We start from the raw sequence: 23,194 nt of genomic DNA, 5'->3' as shown, positions 1-23,194 counted from the left end.
GACCCAATTCACGCACCCCTTGGTAGTTCATGAACAGTCAAGGAGTGATAGAAAATACTTATCGATAACATTGATAATCACTTAACCTTGATCTTCACACAAGCACTGAAGAGCTTATATACACCTATTAATACACTATTAAATACAACACCCTGAATGCCTATTCAGTGATCAAGCACACATTAATGAAAGAAACCAAAAGCTCTGTATTACAGTCTGTCTACTGGAGGTATGTGTACTGGCCAGTACATCTGCACTGGCCAGACATCACTTCCTAAACCAAGTACTTTGATTGGCTCCATCAGAACCAGAGCTCCCATTTGCTTGTTTCAGGTTAAAGAGTGGGTTGCCTACAGCCTCTGAACCAATAAGAGAAAGCACACATTTCTAAATCATTTAATAATTAACCTCCAGACACAGGCAAACCAACCTATCAAATAATATTGAGACTGTGACCAAGTAAACAAAGAGATCGCATTTACACAGAGGGCAGTGGGAGTGTGGAACAAGCCTATACCCTGAAGTCTTTCAAAAACTGACTGGATGAGATCCTGGGATGAATAAATTACTCTTAAACTGGCCTAATAGGCCATCTGGCCCCTCTCATTAGTAACTGCTCTTATGTTTTTCTGAAATACTCATGTTGTGAAAGAGCAGCACAGTGACTCAGTGGTCAATATTGCTGCATCTCAGCGCAGGGGCCCTGGGTTCCAGACTTGGGGTGCTGTCAGGGAGAACACACAAGCTCCACACAGTGTTCGGGGGTATCCTGTGGGTTAATTAGCTTCTGAGAAAACTGGCCCAGGTGTGAGCGTTTGAGAGTCCTGCCAAGGGTGTTTCCCACCTTGTACCTGGTGCTTGCTGGGATTGGCTCCGGCTCCCCCTCACCCTGAATTGGATGAAGTGGTTAGAAAATGGATGGATAGTTTTGTCCATATTCCACTTTTAAGCGTCTATTCTTTAGACCAATACACAAGTACCTGTTTGAAAGGAGAGTATATCAGGATCTGGCCTCTATGTTAATGTCATTATTCTCTTTCACATTCGCCAGCATTTGGAAGACAAACCCACAAATGTTTACATGCCAGTATCTTATTGTGATGCTGTGAAAATCCCCTAATGACCAGGTAGAGCTCAATAGGAGTGGAGTAACAGTCATGAACGGCAATTTACTTGTTACCTAGGAATCCCCCTGCAGAACACAAGAGCACAGAATGGGCTGTTTACGGGTTTAGTTATGAGGAAGCTGCTACAATTGTTTTCTTTTCATAAACTAGGTGTAACCTGATTGCTCATGAAAACAAAACAACACCACTTTCATTTGCACGCTACGATATGGAGCATTTGGGTTTCGTGGTGGTTGGGATACTTAGGGCTTTACCAGTAACGGGTCCAGATTCTGAAAGGTGATGACCCAGCCAATCCAGCAGGAGGTGTTTTCCAACACGGTCCAGGATACAGAAGGAGATGGAGACAAGTGAAAATTGCTCTTGGTACCGACCTGATCCGCTCCGACCCCACTCCTCTCTCCAGTACTGACCTGATCTGGGCCGACGCCGCTCTCCTCAGCACCGGCCCAGCACCACTCAGCTGCAGAGGTTTCTTAGGCCCTCAGACTCGTGCCAGAAGCAGAGGGAAACGGGAGGCGGAGCAGCGGAGAGGAGGGTGATGAAGACGAGCTCTCCTTGCGCCAGGGCAATCGCCTCTAGAGGGCACTACTCCACTCCCATAAGCCTGCGGGAGGAGTCCCAGCGCTGCCGTTGTCGTGTAGAATCAACTGACACCACAACTAAAACTGAACAGCTGACCAGCAGGGAAAGCTAGCCTGATCATTATATCCACACACACACACACACACACGCGCGCACCCACACACACAGCGCACCCACACACACAGCGCACCCACACACACAGCGCACCCACACACACAGCGCACCCACACACACAGCGCACCCACACACACAGCGCACCCCAGAGACACCCTCCTGAACACCGTCAACTGAGAAATAAGGGCTCCCAGTGTTGGGACATGGGAATCGACGTTTAATCTGAGTGAAAAAAGAGTCACCGAGACTGGAGTCTGAAACACCGGGACCCGGGCCCACCGCACAGAACTCGGGCCGGCTGAGACACGAGGAGGAGGGGCAGCAGCCTTGTCCAGGAAGAGCAGCACGTGCAGGTGGCAGACGCGGGCCCGGACCTGGTCCCGGTCCCAGGCCGGTTCAGTTGCTGTGGACCAGGGTGATGAAGAGGAAGAGAGAGCACAGAGAGATGGCCCCGGTTAGCACGGCCTTCACCAGCAGAGCCGTCCAGCTGCCCAGAGCAAACAGGTGGACAAACAGCCTGTGGGAGAGAGGGAGGGAGAGACCCTCAGCGGTGCTGCGCAGTAACACTTCTGGACAATGTTCGAACTTGGACATTTACCTGCACACCCAGCGGACTAGATAGCCAGCGGCAGTAACGTCCAACCTGCTGCCTGGAGGTTCACAGCATCAGAACTCATCGCAGTGTTTAGGGGACAAAGAGTCCAGACACCCCACTGTATGGGACGCCAGTACGTGCTGGTCCCCACTCCACAGCTGGGTGGACAGAGCAACTGGGCTAAAGGGAACCTGACCCCCCAGCGACTCCCAGTCACTGCTCTGCCTGGCCCATGCACCGTGACAGCAACCTGAGCACTAAAACCCTGCCTGAGCCTGAGGAGAGGAGAGAGTGACAGGTGGAGGAGGGAGAGAGGGAATGTGGGAACAGAGAGGGGTTCAGGAGGAGAACAGAACTGTACAGGAAGAGGCGGTAGAGGAGGTTTGTGTCCTTAAGGCACATAACAGGACTTCAAGTGTAGCACAGGCCCTGCTGAGTCCAGCTCTGCCCTTGGTGACCTACACCTACATGCAAACGAGGTATTCAAGCAGCCCACAGCTCTGCCCACCCATCTCGAAAAACATCCACTGCATTTACGTGAAGAAACGCATCGAGCAAAAGACTTCGTCTGAGGCTGTCTGCGATAACGGACCATAACAGACAGCCAACCTGCACCGAGAAGGGGAGACATGGCGCTTGGAAAAGAGGCTGTGAGGGTCAGCGCGTCAGGCGTCAGGACTCACTCCATCAGGAAGGCCTTGTAGACGGACAGGCCCAGCAACACAGCCACGGGGAGCCTGAAGCTCTTGGGCAGGTCATAGCGAGTGAACATCCACACCACTGCGGCCATGGCGATGTAGTGCACCTGCAACACACACACCCCCCCCCCCGTCAGACAGGCCACCGCCTACCCCCGCCCACCAACGATCTGGGGCATGCCAACCGGATCAGAGGGCGAGGGCTGACGTACCAGGCTGATGTTGGAGTCGAAGCTCATCTGAATGTACTTCCAGTCGAACTCGATCCCGCGAGCGCCAACCCAGAGGGGAATACACCTGCCAGAGGAGGAGGAGCGGAGAGTGAGGAAGGTCTGCACAGCGTGTGGAGGAACAGTGACGCATCAGGACGAAGCCCAGTCAGTCTCTATCCAGATGTGTGCAGTGGGCAGAGAGGACACACAACCTGATGATCATACAGCTTGATACGAACAGCACTGCTACTCTGGATCTATACAACAAAAACAGGGAATCAGCAAGGAGCACCGAGCTCTGTCCACTTACCTGGACATGACCAGCTCCACAGGGAGCACCGAGCTCTGTCCACTTACCTGGACATGACCAGTTCGGCAGTGGCCCAGCCCATGGCCGCCACCATGATTTTGTACTCCCCCTTCCCAGCATTCCTGGACATCACAAGGTGGAGTCCCAGCAGGTCGGCCAGGTCCACTGTGGCCTTCATGAACTCCTGGACACAGAGGAAACCCAGACAGATAAAACCCTTTGTTTTGCTGCACCACACCATCAACACAGAGAACATGGTTTCTCTCACAAGAAAGGGCTGGGTGAGTTCCTGGGATCAATAAGTTACTAACTGTACCAAACAGGCCAGATAGCTCCTCTTGTTTCTAACTCTTACAGTCCAATGTGAACAAATCTGAATTTTATACAGTTTTGCACTCATATCCTGTGGGAATGAACCAAACACTGACAAACGAATTAATTTGACTTTTAGACTGAGGTTTTGACATTTGCAACACTGTAAAATAAAAGTTCAGATGAGATGCAGGCCAGCATCATTATTTCAAATCTACTTGAAACTGTTTTTTTTAAATAACCAGAGTAACTCTTTACTCACCCCGACGAAGTCATACACACCAGTGCCCCCTTCCCAAGTGGGGAAGAACGTGGCCAGGAACAGCATCTGGAACAGGGAGGTAAGGTTTGAGAGTTAGCAGATCAATACAGGACACCAGTATGGCCAGCGGGGCCTGTGCTACACTTGGCTCCCACTAGGGGGAGACATAGCCTCACACAGGCCCTGCAGAGTAGATGAGTCCTGTTATGTCCCTTAAGGACACAAACCTCCTCTACCACCTCTTCTTGTACAGTTCTGTTCTCCTCCTGAACCCGTCTCTATTCCCACACTTCCACGGGATGAGAGGAAAATGGACTTGAACTCAAAGCAATCAAGGAGGGAAAGATTGCAGGCGATCTGCGGTCTTACCTTACAGAGCTGTACAAACAGGTAAGTGGCCCCTGCCTGCACACATCTCCAGAAAGCATTATACTCGGACCTGAGAGAGGGACAATGGAGAGGTTAGGAGGTTATTGAGGTTTCAGCTCTGCACGCTGCCCTGAAAGGCTTATTACCCTACATGCCACTGTGTGCAATGCAACACAGGGCACCTCGGCGGCACGATGACTCTTTTTGTCACCACTGCCTCACAGCGGTGGGTCCCCCAGGAGCTATCTGTCTGGAGTTTGCATGTTCTCCCTGTGTTCCAGGTGCTCCGGTTTCTCTCTCAAAGTCAAGCTGGTGGGTTAACTAGCATCTGGGTAAACTGACCCTGGTGTGGGTGTTTGCGTGTTTGTGTCTGTGTACCCTGACTTGTGCCTGTTGCTTGCTGGGATAGGCTCCAACTCCTCCATGACGCTAAACTGGATGAAGCAGATAGAGAGACGGATACACCATCTTCAAACTGACATATTTCTAGAATCGCTTGATCACGTTAAGGGACCTGCTCTGTCAATCAGAGGGCTGCCAGCAGGCTCTGCAGTGCACAGAACAGGGTACAAACAGAGAGCTGCCGGCCTGTCAGAGGTAAGAAGATTACAGCTCTCATCCCGGACGAGATGCAGGCCGTAGAACAGCCGGATTCTCCTGCCCCCTGGAAATCCTCACAGGGACATAGCTACTCACTGCAAGGGTGCCAGGTCCCCAAACCACACAACAAGAACTCTGAATAAATGTATATTAATACACACTATTATACTATATGTATAATATGATGAAGCAATACAGCTGCTGTAATGCGCTCAAGGAGGTTATTTGTGCTGTAAGCAGACAGGGGTCACTACAGGCAGAGATACTGTTGGGCCTCATAAGAGGAATCATGTTAAAAATCTGCCGTCCAGTATGAACGATGCACAGCTGTAGCTTGAAACACTTTAAATGATACATTAGATGACACCTTAAATGATATCTGATTAGGAAAATCGACATATAAACTGACGAATTATAGATAGACAGGACAAGACAGGTAAGAAATGAATTTATTATGCTAAGTATTTAATCCAAAACGATTTACAATTTACAGGGTGGTAGTGCAGGATTAGGCCTCTCAACCTAGTCTTACGAGCTCAAAGTCTCTGACCACTAATCCACACCGCGGTTACACTGAGCAGACATACGGACACAGCAATGTAATGACGAGCCGTGCGGGCAAGTGGACACCACCAACAGCTCGCAAACTGCTCGGTTAATCGTAGTAACGCGACAAACAACTCTCTTAATGAGACCACATTCATTTGCACGACGTTAATGCAGCTGGAAATTTGATACAAATAGTTCTCGAAAAGAAAATATCACAATGACCGACACCCCTGCAGAGCCTGGAGCTCAGACGAACCGTTACAGTGCAGAAGTGTCCACAACTAACCGTTTCACAACGTGCTGAGAAACATTACTCATTAAAAGGGAAACGATTTTGCGATGTAATCTTATTAAAAGTCACCACCACCATTACCGACATATAATGAGAATAAAAATATACTTACAGTCCGCTGCACTTGTAGGTGATGAAGTAGGGAAAATACGCCAGAGCGAAGCAATTTCCAAAATGGAACAACGTCATTGTCGATAAATACACCACCCGCGTTAATTAACTCGTTTAGACTGAATTGACAATTAAGAAGACGAACCGTATAAAGATATGGTTGCCCTTCTGGGTAAACACTAAATTCCAAACAAACAGACTAATTTTAAATAAAATGAAAATTATGGCAAACTGCACGACGTCAAGCCTTAATCAGTTAAACACGAACCCAACAGAGCATCAGACTGCGTGAATGTACGATATTTGTCCGGGTAGCAGACGCTAGTGAAGGTTACAGCTGTACGGAAAAGTGCTGTCAAGGCGTCGATTGCAAGATACTGTGCATTACGATATACTTCCAAATCAAAATAGTTTTCGCTATAGCTCAACACTGTAATCACACCCCCTTTCCTAATTAGCGATTTCGTTGTCTTTTATAACCTGCCCACACCGATAAAACCGGCAGCACCGAACATTTTTCTTCAGCTATTCATTTATATCCAACACCTCATGACAAATAGAGACTGCGGAAGCAGATCCCTCAATCTAAATGCTCCGGACTGAATCTAGGGAAACACTGTTCCGAAACTATTGAGTTCCGCCCGTCCATCGATTTCTGTCTGTTGCACAATGAACACTTGGGTTCCTTTAATTTTAACTACTCCATAACATCTCGTTATGAGAAATGTTTTTTTTTCTGTAGTTAACGATTCTTTTACTCTTCATTACATATTGTTACAACAGCTAAATTACACAATGTCATCTTGATAAAAAGGTCCATTATGTGTATTTGTATAGAGATCTTGCAGCTCCTCACATATGAACTGGCCCCCCAACACATAGGTGACACAGAGCAGCCAGTTTGCACCAGGAACCCCACCACACAGTGAGAAATTACTCCAGTTGATAGGAGGTGATTTCAGGGAGGCCAGTTTAGTCAGAACACAACGGAGAACACCCCTGCTCCTAAGAACAGGCCATGTGATCTTCAATAACCATGTAGTCGTGTCTCTTTCAGATGATAGAAACTCCCTACTCCTTCTCTTTGTCGTCTTCCTTTCCATAGTGACCAGGCCCGGCCCAGCCCTGCTTAACTTCCGAGATCTGATTAGATCAATTTATGGTCATGGTGCAATAATTTGGGGTAAGTCTCTTCCTGTGTTTTTTTCCCACTTCCTGAAGACAGGATGTATGGTAAGCACCATAAAGTGAGATTAAAAAAAATCATAAGCATTCCTCAGCAAAGCATGCTTAAAGCATTTTTTTTTTCCACTCGAGTCATTGATGACCGATTTGGTATGAATGAGCTACTTACAACAAGGCCTGTCTACACCATAGGAAAAAAGTGTATTCTTTTAATAACAAGAAAACAATGACTAACATTTTTAAGGGAATCTTCAAAGGACAGTTATGTTCCCCTTTCTTCCCTAAATACTGATCAAATCCCTTCAGCCTTCTGCCACAAGGCCCCATTCTGCCCTGCTTTTAAGGGTGTAAAATAAATTTGCTCTAAAGCTTACTGAACAATACCAGTGCATCCTGAAACTTTATTAACATAAACCACTCCATTTCCTTATAGGTCTGTAGGTCCTCTGCTGTTGATTTTGTAATGTCCTGCTCTCTGGAGAGGGTGGATTTGAGCTGTCTGGGCCAAGCACTGCGAGCCCCATCCTCCAGAGACACGCTGGCATTTCTAAATTGCCTAGTTTGGTGCATCTTGATTACTAAACGAGTGCTGGCGCTGGGTGAGAGCATTAAGCGAAGTAGGTGATCTTGATGGGCCAAATGGCCTCATCTTGTCTTCACATGTCCCCCCCATTCATGGAAGCATTTGATCACCATTCAGTGACAGCCTTGAAACTTTGAGCACCATAACAATGAATTCTGAAGCCCCCAGCCCCCTCGCTGTGCAGTTCTTCAAAGTCACCCAAGAACTTCACTGGGATATTGTCATACAAAAGGGATAAAGGTTTCGAAGACAACCAAGGACAAAAGAAAGCAGTCAGACACCACCGCATGGGTTTAGAAGTCAGATTTATTGACATTACCAGATGTTATTTTATGCTTTTCAACACCAAATAATACAGCAACACCCAAATGGAAAGACAACTAGAGCCGGAGCCAAGACTAGAGCTGGCCCAGGCGGGCCGGCAGGACTGGACACTCAGACACACAGACGAACTCAGAGGCACAGCACCTCGAGCAGGGCGGGGGCGTGGGGCCTCATGGCTGCACTACAGGGGAGTCAGACAGCCAGGACGGGCCGCAGAGGGGGTGCAGCGGGTTGGTCCTGCGCCTCTGTCTTTCGGTGAAGTCCAACAGGGGGATTTACTCCTTGGAATGCATGTAGGTCAGCAGATCAGCCACACGGGTGCTGTAGCCAAACTCATTGTCATACCTGAAGAAAGAGGAGGGGGGACAAAGATTAGCAAAGCAGCTGGAAGACAACGCCGAGCAGCAGGTCCGGAGGGGCGGGACACAGGGGCCGGGCCTCACCAGGAAATGAGCTTGACGAAGTTGTCGTTCAGGGAGATGCCGGCGCCGGCGTCGAAGATGGAGGAGTGCGTGTCTCCAACGAAGTCTGAGGAGACGACCTGCAGAAAGAGTTACACAACAGACGGTCAGAGACAAAAACACAGCGAAGGGGCAGCCTGTCTGTGCAGTGCTCTGAAAAGCCCTCCTATAATATCCACATGATCTGCAGTCGCCCACAGTGCCCTAACCCAGGCTCCACCAACACACCCTTAATCCTGCTAGTCAAATACCGACAATGGAGTGCTCCCCCTGGTGGACAGGACATGCAACAGGTGGCAGATTTGCCAAGCCTTCCATCGTCTGTTTTAGCAGGCAGACAAGCCCCCACATAAATAAGTAGGTCCTGGTTGGAAAACTAGTTGTGTGAGAATGTTAATCAGACTACAGCCATTGTTTGAAGTTCCTTATCTGTGTTTTCTGTAGAATCACTGCTGGCCAGGTTTAAATCCGGCTCCTTCTGGAAAGACAACCAAGTGAAAACCAGCCTGACGCCGCCAGACGGCAGCCCATCTCACCGAGTCCTCGGTGTATCCCAGGATGCCCTTCAGGGGGCCCTCGGACGCCTTCTTCACGGCCTCCTTGATCTCAGCATAGCTGGCGGAACGGGACAGGCGGCAGGTCAGGTCGACCACGGACACGTCGGCCACGGGGACGCGGAACGCCATGCCGGTCAGCTTCCTGCGGGAGGGAGGGGGAGACAAGGGGGTTCCGTCAAGCACCTGTTTGCCTTGAGGGGATCACACTTGAGCCGCAGCAAAGACCCAGGCCACTTGTCCACCTTGAGCCCAAAAAACTTTGATGTTCAGATGTTCAGGCGAAGCGATAGCCCCCCCAGCCCGGAATCTCCAGCGGGAGACCAGGACAGCTGCTGCGGCTCTCATCCCGAGAAAGTCAGGACACGGCGCTTCCAAACTCCCCGAGAGGCACACAGCCTGCCCCCTCCTCGCCTGCAGCTCCCACGCCAGGATGTAGGACGGACACAGCTCGCCAGCGGATCCTGCGCACTCCCGGGTACCCCAGGAAGCCAGCGGGGTCTCTCCACCCCGTCCGGTCTTGAGCTCGTCAGCGCTCTGGGCCGGTCGGAAGCTGCCCCTTCGGGAGGCTCCGGTCTTGGCTCTCGGGCACCAGCGCACTAGGATCGTGACACCCGGCTCCCGGCTCTTCCCTCCTCCCAACACTCACCCGTTGAGCTCAGGGATGACCTTGCCCACAGCCTTGGCAGCCCCAGTGGATGCTGGGATGATGTTCTGGTGGGCACCTCTGCCGTCACGCCAGGCTTTGGCCGAGGGGCCGTCCACGGTCTTCTGGGTCGCGGTGTAGGCGTGCACCGTGGTCTGGCGAGAGAGACACCAGGGTTGTGTCCAGCGGGACTTCTATAACCACACATCACCACCTCCCTCCTGAAGAGAACAGCCCTCCCTCCCCCTCCCTCCCGCAGGAAGCTGAGGTCCTGGGAACATCCAATTAGCACACCAGCTTCCTTCACCACAGCCCGATCCCAAGTATCGCACCAGGCCAGCCTCCATGAACGGCTGGTGTTGGGCCCACTGCGTCCTGCGCTTGGCGCTTGGAGACCTCGGGCCTCAGAGCTGGAAGAGATATGATCGGTCAGATCGGACTGCTGTCCTCACCATGAGCGCCTCATCGATGCCGAAGTTGTCGTGGATGACCTTGGCCAGGGGCGCCAGGCAGTTCGTGGTGCAGGAGGCGTTGCTGTGGAGGAGAGGAGACCGTCAGCATGCAGGACGAGACTCGAGACACTACAGGAAGGCGACTGTTTCGGCACCAAGGCAACAGTTCCAGCTCTGCTCACCTGACGATGGTCATGCTGGAAGGGTCGTATTTGTCCTCGTTGACGCCCATCACGAACATGGGGGCGTCAGGGGAGGGAGCAGACACCACCACGCGCTTGGCGCCGCCCTGCAGGTGAGCCTGGGAGGTGGCGAGAGCAACACATTAGCACTTGCACTAATTATATCCTCAGCATTTTCAAATCAGGGCATTCCTGAACACAGCTGCATGACTAACTGTGGTCCTGTGGTCAAGAGTCTCGAAGCGACCAGTTTTAAGCCGCTATATAAACTCAGATCTTTGTATTACTCATCTTTGCAAATCCAGAATAGCAGCTCCTTTGCCACCTTAACAACTTTATACTGCACTGAAACCCCCAGTAAGTTACCACCCCCCCACACCACCCGAGCCTGCGCCAACACTCACAGAAGCCTTCTCGATGCTGAGGAAGACTCCGGTCGACTCCACCACGTACAGGGCTCCGCAGTTGCCCCAGGGGATCTCTGCAGGCTTCATACTGAGGGAACAGACAGGCGAGACGGTCAGACAGTCGCTCATCGACAGCAGAGCAGACAGACAGTGCTGACCATGCAGTCTAGGGGGGAGGGGTCACCCAGTGCTGACCACGCAGTCTGGGGGGGAGGGGTCACCCCATCCGCCCCAGGGCCCCACTTTGTTATTCTTGGAGCTTTATGCCAGGCGGCACCGTGGCGCCAGCTCTGAAAACACAGAACAGTACTGCACACCCTCCCCCTCCCCCTCCAGTCTCCAGCCGAGCGGAAGAGGACACGCAGCCCGACCCCCGACCCCCAGCCGGCCACGCACCACTGGAAGACAGAGATGACGTGGTCGTCCACCACCAGCTTCCCGCCCTCAGCACGCACGTCCCCAGAGTAGCGGCCGTGAGTGGAGTCGTACTTGAACATGTAGACCTGCAGGGGGCGGCAGAGCGCGAGAGGAGAGAAACAGGTTTAAACACGGATCGCGGAATATCCCACAGGAGTGCAGCGGTCCCTGGATCTGTTCCCGATTCTGCCTGGGCAATAACCCGGCTCCCCCCCTCCGTACAGAGCCAGCCAGATGTGCACAGCAAGCACCCCTCAAGTCCCAATCCCAGCAGTCCCGGCTCGTACCATGTACTGGAGGTCGATGAAGGGGTCGTTGATGGCCGTCACCTTGATGCCCTTCTGCAGGCACGCCCTGAGGACCAGGCGGCCGATACGGCCGAACCTGCAGTGAGAGAAGGAAGGGTGAGGAACAGCTGCAGAAACACCGATTCACAGCTCAACACAATGTGACCGTTCTGCAGATGTGCTTGTCTAGGGTCACTTGAAAAAGGAAGGAAAAAAAATACATGGTCATTGCAAAGACACTTCACAATCAGAAGTTACACACTGGATCAAGAGGGGCAGGCAGCCCAGAATGAGAGCTGGAACAAGACAGTGAGGAGGATGAGTCTTTAATCCCCATCCTCAGCATCTGTGTCAGAGGCAGTTTAGTGTCTGTGTTCGGGGGGAGGGGACTTCCAGCAGACTCTCTGAGCCACACGTCTGTCACTGCCTCTCCAGCAGTAAAGCCCTGGGAACTGTTAACCTCTGGGCGGGATCTGATCCCAGCGAACCAGGCAGCACTCAGATCACCCCCCTCGCTCTCCACGAGCCTGTTCACGGACGCTGTGCCAGCCCTGGTGGGCGGAGGGATTGGGCACAGGAACCAGCACAACCCCCTGTAAAGGAGAGAGCCAAGTCCCAGAAACTCAGCCAGGACAAGTGGGAGGCAGATCGGGAAGCTTGCCAATTTCATTATTTAGGAAAAGAAAACTGCAGTTTTCTGGAAGAATTGCTTAGAAAATAAAGATGGAAGGGCTTACCCATTGATTCCAACACACAAGTCTGACATGGTTGTTGTTTAGTAGGATGTGGTGCTGAGCCTGCAGAAAGAGAAAGAAAACCTTGAGAACAATCAGCATCATGGCTTCAACCACCCACCGAATTTGCCCTAGTTTTTACATCTTTATTCACAGTTTGTGCCATCCTGTGTCAGAGGTACTTTAAAGTTCATACACTTATTTTCAGGGTGGAAGGCAAAAAAAAACTCCAGCAGCACAGTGGCTTCAGCACAGCCATTTACACAACAGGCTCATCGTGAAGCCAAAGCCGCAGCACAAGGCCCGCTTCGACATCCAGCCCCAGCAAAGGGGCCCAGTAGGAAGCATGCGAGTCCACACAGGAAGTCCCTGGCTCAGATGTTCCCCCCGCGATGGAGGAGAGTTCCAGTACCGCCCAGCCTGGCCCAGCGCTCTGAAACCACGAGGAACCCACAGGAGCTGCCCTTGTAAACCCAGCACAGTTTTCGTTGGCGAAACCTGGCGCCTTACAGCTTGGAAAGCAGCCGGAAGCCAGCGAACGGTTGCTGCTGAAGAAACAGGTGGGAAGGAGAAAAACAAGTAGTGCAGAAGAAGAAAGATATTTTGGAATCCTACCAACTGAACTGCTCGGCCCTCACTCTCCTTATAAGGTCAGCTTCTGAGCGAAAAAGGAGGAGGAGAGACTAGAGTTAAGAACTTTGCAGGCAGCTCTGAGCAGGAAGTTGAGGCTACAAGATAGAGCACTTCCTCCAAGCCGACTGCTGCAGAGAAGAAAAAAAAGCCAAGCACTTCCCAGTTAACAGGCCATCTCAGGCAGAGGTTATGTGGGTCGAGCCCAGAGCACTCAGGCACAGCCCCCCATCCTTAAAACCTTTTTCTACCCCCTTCAAAAAATATCAGACCAAGTACAACTCGATCAGATCTCCCTACCTGCTGAGCGGTATAAAAGATTAAATCAATAGCTCGTTTGCAAGATCATGTGGTTTTTTGTGCACTTGTTATCTCTCCTGGTTTCCCTTTCGTGTCCATGATGTGGTGTCACTACTGCGTGCTCCAGGTGGGATCTGATTTCACCAGTTACCCTTTACTGTGTTTTACTGTGGTACACTCCTGTAAAGGGGAGGAGTGTGGGTTTCAGCAATGAAATGAGAAGTTGAGCAAATTCCTCAACTGTAACAAGAATATGGTTCAAATACCGACAAGGAGACTCCTTTCACACACTCGAGGGTTGAGCAAGACGCAGTTGCACAAGCGCCAAGCCTGGCTTCTGCCCCAGCCCAAGACCTGCAGGACACTGGCCTTCGGGAGTCAGGCACCAGGAGCACTGAAAGGAGAAACATCACCTTTAAAACCTCCCGAATCTTGAATCTCCTGGCCACTCTCCGGGCTGCGACGCCCGACAGTTTTGAGAAAGAGAGCAGCTCTGCTAGTGCTGCTCGAGGAGCTGCAGTTTAAAAAAAAAAGTTTCCTGAAAGCTCCCGGGGGCAGCCAGTCCAGAGTCAGCAGGGATAAGAGACAAAAACCTCTTTACACAGCAAGGCTAAACGTAAGGAGGGGGCCTGGCCTGGGACAGCTGTAGACAAGGCACACTTGCCAATGGCAGCCTGTCCCTGCCTAGTCACTGAAAAGGCTAACGAGCACGAAACACCCAGACCCTCCTGTCCAGAGCAGCAGGATTTTCACTGCACAGGCTCGCAGACCCCCGCGCCCACGGGGCACGACACCAATGGCCACCAAACCATCCAAAAATGAGAACGGAATCGCTCTCCGCTTGCCCTGCCTGAGCCACTCTGTCCTCACTGTCCTCATGGGGGTTTCAGACAAGGGCAAACGATCTCCGAGGCTCACGAGCTGCCAGTCAGCGACAGTCTGGGCCCTGCAGGCACTACAGTGTAAAACAGACTTTACGGTCACCAACCATCATCTGGAATTCATTCACAGTTGCAGACACTTTCACACCCAGCAGCTCTAGAGCAGGAGTGGAGTCTCCTCTCTCGGTCCCGCACCAAAGGGGGTCCAGTCCTGGAGGCCCACACACCTGTCTGGTTTCTGTTGCAGACAGGCTCTCTGCTACACTGAACCCGTAACAGACTTACCCGGATTAATATCAACTGGCTGACTGTTTTCAGCTCTTAAACTAGCTGATGGATGCCTTCTAACTGCTGCAATTACAGTTCTCTACTCACAGTGTTCCAATTAAGAAGCTAAAGTTCAATTAAGACTTTAATTAAGTAATTAAGCAGAGCTGGATTGAACACCAGCAAGTGTGTGCTGCTCTGCAGTAGGGTATTCCTAACGTCTAGAGACACGTGCTCGATAATTGAATAATACATTCGAGACCTGCAGAGCTTGAAGCCTGAAGAACACCTGGACTGGTTCCAAACAATCATTAAATTTAACGTGTAATCTTCTTAGTTGTTTGCAGTTATCCCGTGTCTTCAGAGCTCTGACTTAATGGTGCCCTAGAAAATTCACTGACTGGACTGCAGGTCTGTGGTCACAGCTCTGGACTCCCAATTCAAAGGTCAGGGATCCAAATTCATGTAATCACCCAATTAGTACCTTCTAATGACCCTTCCGCTAAATTGCCAACTGATCAGTCACACGCTTAATTAGGAGATGATTAATGTACTCGCCAGATCGTGATTTTTTTTACCAATTAAGGCTACAGAAAAACAAATCTGCAAGACTCAGGGAGTCAGAAGTAAGAAAAACAAGGAATACAGACAGTTATCCTGGAAAAAACAGGTGAGGACTCAAATCACAGCAAGATGGACTGAAGGTACCCTTAAAATCTAAAGCTTAAAATTCCGGGGAACCTTCATTTCTGTCTGCTGAGCGGATGATCTGGGTGAACAGTCATACAGACATCCCCTCTTGCCAGGAGCCGCTTCCTCAACTTGCCCCCAGGGGTCCTGTCTGGAGCTCAAAGTCATTTCAAGACCCTTCCAGAACCACCAGCTCCCTCCAGTCCGACCTGCCTTCTGGCACCACCCGCCTGGCCCAGTCCCCCCCATTCCTGCTGTTGTCTGCGTCAGGCCCTGCACAGCTCAGGATGGGCTGGGTTCTGCTGTCAGTGCCTAGGCCAGCACACACACACGCACGCACACACGTGCTCTGGCTGCACTATGCAACTCTCCGCATCAGCAGGAATTCAAGGGCTTGTCCTTGCAGCAGGACTCTGCACAAATCCTCTTATTCTCCATGTCACTGCCTCTGTGCACAAGCAGAGGGGATTAGAGCTGGCAGGAGACATGGACCAGCAACCTCATCTCATCCCCCCACAACATCCCACCTTCCTGCATCATCGCTGACAGATGAGCCAATGACAGCGCAGGGGCAGCCCAGGCATCCTGCTCGCATCACCCGGAAAAAACACACCGAGCTGCAGCTGCTTTCCAGGGAAAAGGCCGGAGAATGGGGTTCCCTCTCCGGCCCCAAAACATTCTCAGCCGCCTCTTGCCGTTCTCTGGCTAAAGGCAACATGCGGAATGGGGACACAGGGCAGATCCGGGGCTTTGCAGGGGCAGTTCCGGTGAACGTACCCCACTGTGAAGCCCCGAGTGAGCGAGCCCGCGGGGCGGCGACAAACAGGCTCAAGGACAAGAGCAGCGGCCTGTTTCAGCGAAGCCAGGCAGCCGCAGACACGGGTGCTCTCCTGGCCACGGCGCGCGGGGGAGGACGGTGCTCAGCTCTCCCCCCGATGCCCTTGTCCAGCTGCTCGTTACCCTTCGGAAGAAACTGCAGCCTGGCCTTCAAGAACTCGCCTGCAGAGTCGGAGAGGGATGTAAACATCCGTCTCTCTGGGGTTCACCCCACCAGCATCGCAAGGCTCTGCTAACACACCTGTTCCCACATAACCCATATCGATGGGACCCCCTGGTGACCGAGGTATATTACACCCTCCAGTGTTCCTCCAGTGGGGCAGTAGCAGCGGGTGGGATGTTTCCTTTCATCCATTCAAGAAATCTAAGGGGCCTGCTTTCCAGCCCCCCCGACTGCCTACAGAAGCACGAATCGCCCCAGCAAGCCTTCCGCCCGACTTCCTCACTACAGAGCCCAACTAATTATTCGCTCGACGGAACCGATTGAGCTCTACCCCTCCCCCCCCCCCGGAGTTCCTGGCAATTTCAAGAGCTCGCAACACCTGCAGGGCTGCTGGCCGACAGACGGGCCCGTTCTCACTGGGCTGCTGCCCGAGGCATAGACCTGCCCAGAGCCTGCAGGATATAGCGCCACCCGCTGCGCGGTCAGTCCAGGAGGCGCGAGGCTCGGATCGGGAGCGATTCCTCCGCGCCTGTCATTTTCGGTTCAGGAACAGTTAACAACTACTCCCTCTACACAACGTCCTCCAAGCAGGAAAGGTCTCGTTACTGCAATCCTTCGTTCAAATAAGCAACAGGGCCAGGCTGGACTGAAAACCAGGAGCCCGATCCTCGGGAAACACACACCTCCGGCACCCTCTGTTCTGAGCTGCTGACACCAATAAACTCCAGGTTATACTCCCTGTGTATCCATCATGTTCCCATTGCCCATCAAAATCAAATCCACAGCTCCCCAAAGACTCACCAAAACTGTCTCAGAGAAACTCATTTACGCCTGAACTACTGAATCAAGCGTGCAGGTATCCAGATTGCATCCATACTGCGCTACAGGGCTCACAGCACTACAATATCCTTTTTGAAAGTCTGTTACTAACCCCCCCCCCCCACAGCCTGTGGATTCTGAGGAGAGCAGTAACCGCCAGTTCAAGACTGGACAGGTTCCTGGAGTGCGGGGGGCGGGGAGGAGCTGGAGAACAAGCAGCAGGAAGGAAAGAGCAGAGGGAGAAGCCATTTTGTGCCAGAGCTAGCTGCTGCATCATCCAGCCATTTTCCTCTCCAGGACCTGCTCTTCCTCAGATCAAAGCTCCAATAAAGCGTCAAAAACACCCGCAGCTACACATGGGACCACTTAGGGAAGCTCAGAGGGATGCGAGACCAGCCCGATTTCACAGCCCTGAGTCTAACTGCACAGATCCTCAGCGCTCCCTCTCTTCTCCACTCCGGGGGGTACAGATCCCCGAGATCCTCACCCCTCATCGCTCCCCAAGTCCACATCCCTGCGGGACACACCACCCCAACCCATGGGTGCCGAGAGACTGGCTCCCTACTATGGAAGTGTCACCTTTGGGCTACCTGGGAACGAGGTCAGTCAGACATCATAAGCATCAAGAGGTTTTTAGTTCAAAACGTATTTCCTACATGGTTCTCAGAATAACACACTATAAGGGTGAACCCCTGTCTGAGATACCTGGAAAAGCCAACTGTCTGTTCTCTCCTTCAGCGTTTTATTGGATTTGGGAGATGAAGCCAAGCTTTGCACTTTTTGCACAGGAGATCCTGCAGCAGGTAAATCATCCATAAATCACCCAAATGCCCAGCTTTAAACAGAGACACAAACACGATTTAAAGTGCAGCTACAAGACTCGTTAACACTGTGGCTGCCTTTGGCAAAGAGTGCCCTTGAAAAGAGCTCACACACACCCCCCCCACGAGACTGCGTCTGCCTGGCTCAGGCCCAGGCTCTGCACCAGCACTGCGGCAGGATGCACTGACCCGCACACGCACCCCCAGGGCACGTGTCCCGGCGTGATCCCCCCTCCTGATCCCAGACCCCTTGAAGGACTTCTGACAGCAAGAGCCTGCAGACAGTCAGAGCCCTCATGATCAGTGCGCAGTTAGGAAAACTCCCCAGATCGGGAAGCCAGAAGCCTTAGACAACATCTCCAAATCCCCGGAACTCAGGCGGGAAGAACCCGGGAAGCAGGAGGAAGCCCGTGCAAGTCAGTCAGGTGAGAGGACAGCACAGGCCGCTCGCTCAGGAAGGGTTAAAAACGGACGGTGCTCTGAATTATGGGATCCAAAGGGCAAAACATCTCCGCGATGCCTTTTCCGTAGGGAGGAATAAAGTGGAAGAGGATCTAATCAGGCCTTTGCACCTGCCGTGTGCATGAGTCCAACAATAAGAATAAGAGCTACAACACCTCAGACATTTCACTCCCTTACTGTTTTTACAGTGTGAGACAGCGCAGCTCAACACGAACTGTAGTGATCAAACCCTGGACTGCAGCACGAACCCATCACACGACCGCTCACAGAGAGCCATTACTGGTGCTTATTCCACCAGTCAGAGTCCGCCAGGGACCACGGTCCTTCGGTACCTCGACAGTAAGACACAGCCCTAGTGCGCGACGTGCATGTTGGCCCGCGAGGCTGTCGTGGCCCGTTACGGGAAACCACGAACGTTATTAACGCGCATCGCGCCCCCACTGCCACTCGCGACAGCGACGTGAAGCCAGCAGCGGGAGGCCCCGCCCTGCCCCGGGAGGGGGGGCGGACACGGTAGTCATACGAGCACATTCACCGGCGGCAGGAATGAGTAAGGACACGGCCCACGGGGCTGTCCCGCGTCTCCGCATGAGTCACCCCCCCCCGGGAGATCCGCTACCAGCCGGCCGGCACGTCCGCCCGGCGCCCCACACACGGGCCCGCTCAGGGTGTAAACGCTCACCCCGCTTGATTCAATTATTAAATCAAGAAAAATAAGTTCCGTTTCATTTTCCCCTATTCACATTTAGACGATCCGAGTCCGGGGTTCATTCATTCCGAAACAGGCGGTACTTTTGTGGTTTCAAGCCAATAATAATTGGCCACGACTCATTCACGCTTCTGAAAATGACGAGGAAGAGGAGGAAGAGGAGGAAGGCGGGGGGGGTTCACCAGCGACACGCGCACCCCGGGCCCTCACTCAGCGCGAGGCTCATTAGGCCTCGTGAAAGCGGACCGGACCGGATCGGGGCAGGTGGCGAGTCCGGCCGGACCGATCGACCCCTCCGCTCACAGGGGTCAGAGATGACCGTTTCCTGAGCGGTACTGGCGGCAGGCAGCAGGAGCACTGCGGAGAGTCATTGTAAAGATAGAGTAGTACTTGCACGGAAAATTACCACACGCACACGCTCACACACACCACCCCGGTGCTGAATTAGCCGGGATGCTTCGCTCGCCGCCATTGAGGCCAGTGTCGGCTGAGACGCACAGGCGTCCCTCGATGTCGTCCCGGGCTGCCGCGTGCTCTTGTGGAAGAGGGGTGTTGTGCCCGGGGGTTCATCCCCCAAGAGATCCCCTCACTGACCACACTGCCCACCCGGGCTCGCTCGGCCGCACGCCGTGACGCAGGAGCTCCGAGCCGCTCCAGCAGCCTCCCTCGCCGGCCAGAGCGCCGGACAGGCTCGCCTGGAGGCACGGCCGGCCGCCTGTCCACGCCGGGGAGCCGCTGAGGTGTCACCCCGACTCCCCGCGAGCAGGATGGAGGGGAGCGCTCGCCTGCCGCCCGGGCGGCCGCGACCGACGAGCCGCGCTAATTTCATGCTGAATTAAATTTCATCAGTTTTATATACAAATTCAATATTTGATTCATTAAATAAAAAAAAAACAAAGCATCGGAGGGCGTACTTCTGCGTGCTTTCAAGGTTATATCACTTCCTTTTTAAACGGGAGCATCTCTTCCCCATTAAGCCCAAGTGCGACAGGCGCCCTCACTTCTCCCCACCCCGCAGTCCACACCTATGCAGAACAGGTGCTCTAATTCCGCGACACCGCCTTTAGGCATCCTTTTCTTGCGCCTTTCGGGAGATTAAGGAGAAAACCGAAACCCCTCCCCCCTCTCTTACCTTCCTCCTCCGATGCTGCAGTGTGTCTGCGGGTCTCCGCCTCTCGCATCCAGCATTTATACCGGGCACGCGCCACTTCAGCCAGGCCGGGCCCGGGTTGCCATGGAAACCCCGTAACGTCACTGTTACAGAGGGAAGGAGGGAGGAGAAGGACGGGGCTGAAAGGCAGCACCAGAGGACTGTCACGGCTGCTATGGAAACCCCGGCCCGGGACTCGAGGGGAATGAGTGACACGTGCAGGCCAACGCATCGCACCGGTACCGCACCGGCGCCGGAGAGCACAGAGGGCTGCGGGCCCGCAGAACAAGGGGGCTGTCGAACCGGCAAGTCAAGCCTGCTGCAGCACGTATTGCCTACAGATTCGCAATTTCCCGTTGCTCAACGTCATTACGTAAGACTGACAATGTCTCATCCCGGAAGCTTCGGGGTCACGTTATCACGTTAAGCAATAGCTGTGGACAAGTACATCACCCCCAGTTACCGGAGAAAAACTGCAGAAGGAAGTCACTTTTCTGTTATACTCTATTTTGTTTGATTTCAGTTTGAACCTTGTGAAATAAACCGTTAAGTCATGCAGAACAGACAGCGAGCTGTTCTCTGTGATTCCGCATCTCCGCAGGACGATTGACCTTGACAGCGGTTCCTTAGGCCGACCTGTCGAGAGACCTTTTTCAGTCCAATCCTCCTGTAGCGTGTTATGCTCAAGATTAAAAAGACTAAGCTATTTTAACCTTCTCGCAGCTGGACAGCCGCGATTTTAAAAGATAACATCAATGATTTACTACGAGCTGCGATGTCCCCCGTCTCTCCCTTCCTGATCTGTGTGATACTTCTCCCTCCTGGGTGACCCATAAACTTATCAACATTTCTGACCACAATTCAGGTGCCGTTGAGTCTGTTGAACTGTGTGACTTGGCTGGCTATCGTTATAATTTCCGCGTCTTGTCTGTAAAGGCGTGTGGTTATCAGAGGTAATCTAGGCGCGCTCTTGGTGTGATCTCGCGTGCTCAATTAGCTAGCCGACCTACGCGAGGAGAGAAGACGGTTCTGTAAAAATACATGTATTTCTTCAGCCACTTATTATAAACAATAAAAACACAATATTGACCTGTATATTAATCAGATTTCTTTTAAAGTCGACTTAAAAAAATGTGTTTTATTTTGGTTATTATATCATTGTGTTTTTCACAACACTTTCAATGATATATTTTCCTGATAATTTACACTTCATTGTTTGTAAGTTGCTTTCGTTAGAGGTGTCATTTAAATATATTTATGACAACACCATCGACAACTACATAGAATTTGCTGTACCAATAGCTTTTTTGCTGCTGACCACGATATCAGAACTAAATGCTGCACACTGGTGGTGGTGGAGGGGAGTCCCCATTACCTGTAAAGCGCTTTGAGTGGAGTGTCCAGAAAAGCGCTATATAAGTGTAAGCAATTCTTCTTCTTCTTCTTCTTCTTATTATTATTATTATTATTATTATTATTATTATTAATCAAGTGAAGATTGTTCAGGAGAAAAATAACCAGGTGATCAGAAATATTCTTTTAATATTCCAATCAGTAATATAACCGAATATAAGAGACACAGAACAAACTTATAAACCTAACCTTAAAACACAAACTACCACCCTATTTAAGCGATCCCGAGTAGGAGAGTTTGCACATGCGCCCTGTCAAGGCCACTGCGGAACGGAAATAAGGCTGACAGGCTGCGGAAGCGGGGAAGGGCAGGATGGGAAATGTAGTTTATCTATGCTTTTATATAGAATACATAAATCGATCAATCAACCATACGGGAACTCGTCACCTCTAAACATATTGGCACAGACGCCGTTTTTGTCAGCATCTGCATGTGTTTTGCGTCGAGTTCCCTTAGATCTAGGTCTAACAAAAGGCTTGATACGGCGTTGGTATCTAATAATAATGCAATCAGTGCGTGTTAGTTTCAGGAGTTGGTACAATTGCAAAGTACAAATACATGAAAAAAAGTGCTTTTGAGACTTACTCAAAGTTTAATTATTTTAAAAATAATTTGTTTCAGAACATTTCCAACAAAAGGCAGAAAAGCTTTAATTGCTGTGCAGTGGTAGTTCTTTCTATACATACTTAGCATCCAGATGGGGCTGCACACTGGTGCATGACCTGTAAAGCGCTTTGAGTGGAGTGTCCAGAAAAGCGCTATATAAGTGTAAGCAATTATCATTATACTTGGACAATGATTTTGTGTGTCTTATTGTCGTGGACAATGTGCTGTTGTCAATATTTCTGTCCTTGCTGTGTTAGACAGGATAAGCAGCTATATGCTCCAAGTGGCTCCGCTGTCCTTTTCCGTGAAACGCTACACGTCTTTCTGCAAGGATCGCTAGAGAAGGTTACATTCCCACTCGACCCCAGAGTTGACAATGGGCGGGCTGGCTGGCCTCTTGAATAGGGGTTCCTGCATAATTCATGCCAGGTCCCTTCAGTGTCCCATTTCTCTATTGATCTATTGATCACCTGTCAGGAGGTGACCTCGGATGACTGACTTACACCCCTCCCCCCCTCTTCCTCATGCACGGTCAGGACTGGACTCAGCCTTCAGCCCCTCTCAACCTCTCTTTTATAAAGGGTGTCATATATTTTTACTGGCTCGTAATAACAAGGCTTTTGTTTTGATAGGACTGTAAAACTGAGAGGCCTAGTCGAGGCAGATCCCCAGCCTCGCTTTGTCTGGTAACCCGGCACACCAAGCTCCTTGACTCCCACACCGTCCCAGCCTATAGTGAGGTGTCATTTCTGCACAGGCCCCCACTCACATTACATTACTAAGGAATTTTATTTTTGAACAAGCGCGTAGGTGATTTGTTTTGTATTGAAAAACAGCTGTGAACTCTGCTGCAAGTGCAATATAGCAAATAAATCATTTTTTTGTAAATCAGATTAATCTAACTGTGCTCTACAAGCAGAAGGTTCTAGATAAGGCCATCATATGTGAGACAACCCCTCCTGTGTGAATTTATACTACTCTCATGGGAGAGGCCTCTCTTAAAAATTGCTAAATTATTCTCTTATTTCCTGCAATATTGTTTGTCCTATCCTCTTTGTTCATGATGCTTGATGTTTT

The 23,194-nt window shown here is 51.4% G+C and overlaps 2 protein-coding genes across 2 annotated transcripts; both read right to left on the bottom strand.

The window, feature by feature from the left end:
* Positions 1-2,022: 2,022 nt before the first annotated feature.
* tmem147 (transmembrane protein 147) lies at positions 2,023-6,729 on the bottom strand. Its single transcript, XM_006641526.3, has 7 exons — positions 6,138-6,729; positions 4,585-4,654; positions 4,216-4,281; positions 3,689-3,825; positions 3,332-3,416; positions 3,105-3,226; positions 2,023-2,343 (listed from the first exon to the last, which is right to left on the bottom strand). The coding sequence occupies exons 1-7, from the start codon at positions 6,212-6,214 to the stop codon at positions 2,223-2,225; spliced, it is 678 nt and encodes a 225-aa protein (XP_006641589.1). The 5' UTR covers positions 6,215-6,729; the 3' UTR covers positions 2,023-2,222.
* Positions 6,730-8,192: 1,463 nt separating this feature from the next.
* Positions 8,193-20,129, bottom strand: gapdhs (glyceraldehyde-3-phosphate dehydrogenase, spermatogenic). The gene is made up of 11 exons (XM_006641527.3): positions 20,080-20,129; positions 12,372-12,431; positions 11,635-11,731; positions 11,327-11,433; positions 10,928-11,018; positions 10,524-10,642; positions 10,342-10,423; positions 9,893-10,044; positions 9,226-9,388; positions 8,672-8,769; positions 8,193-8,573 (listed from the first exon to the last, which is right to left on the bottom strand). The coding sequence occupies exons 2-11, from the start codon at positions 12,398-12,400 to the stop codon at positions 8,504-8,506; spliced, it is 1,008 nt and encodes a 335-aa protein (XP_006641590.1). The 5' UTR covers positions 12,401-12,431; positions 20,080-20,129; the 3' UTR covers positions 8,193-8,503.
* Positions 20,130-23,194: the final 3,065 nt, after the last annotated feature.

This window comes from Lepisosteus oculatus, chromosome 27 (assembly GCF_040954835.1).
Source record: "Lepisosteus oculatus isolate fLepOcu1 chromosome 27, fLepOcu1.hap2, whole genome shotgun sequence".
Classification (NCBI taxonomy): Eukaryota; Metazoa; Chordata; class Actinopteri; order Semionotiformes; family Lepisosteidae; genus Lepisosteus; species Lepisosteus oculatus.
The sequence above is the reverse complement of the archived record's forward strand: the minus strand, read 5'-3'. Positions and strand labels throughout refer to the sequence as shown.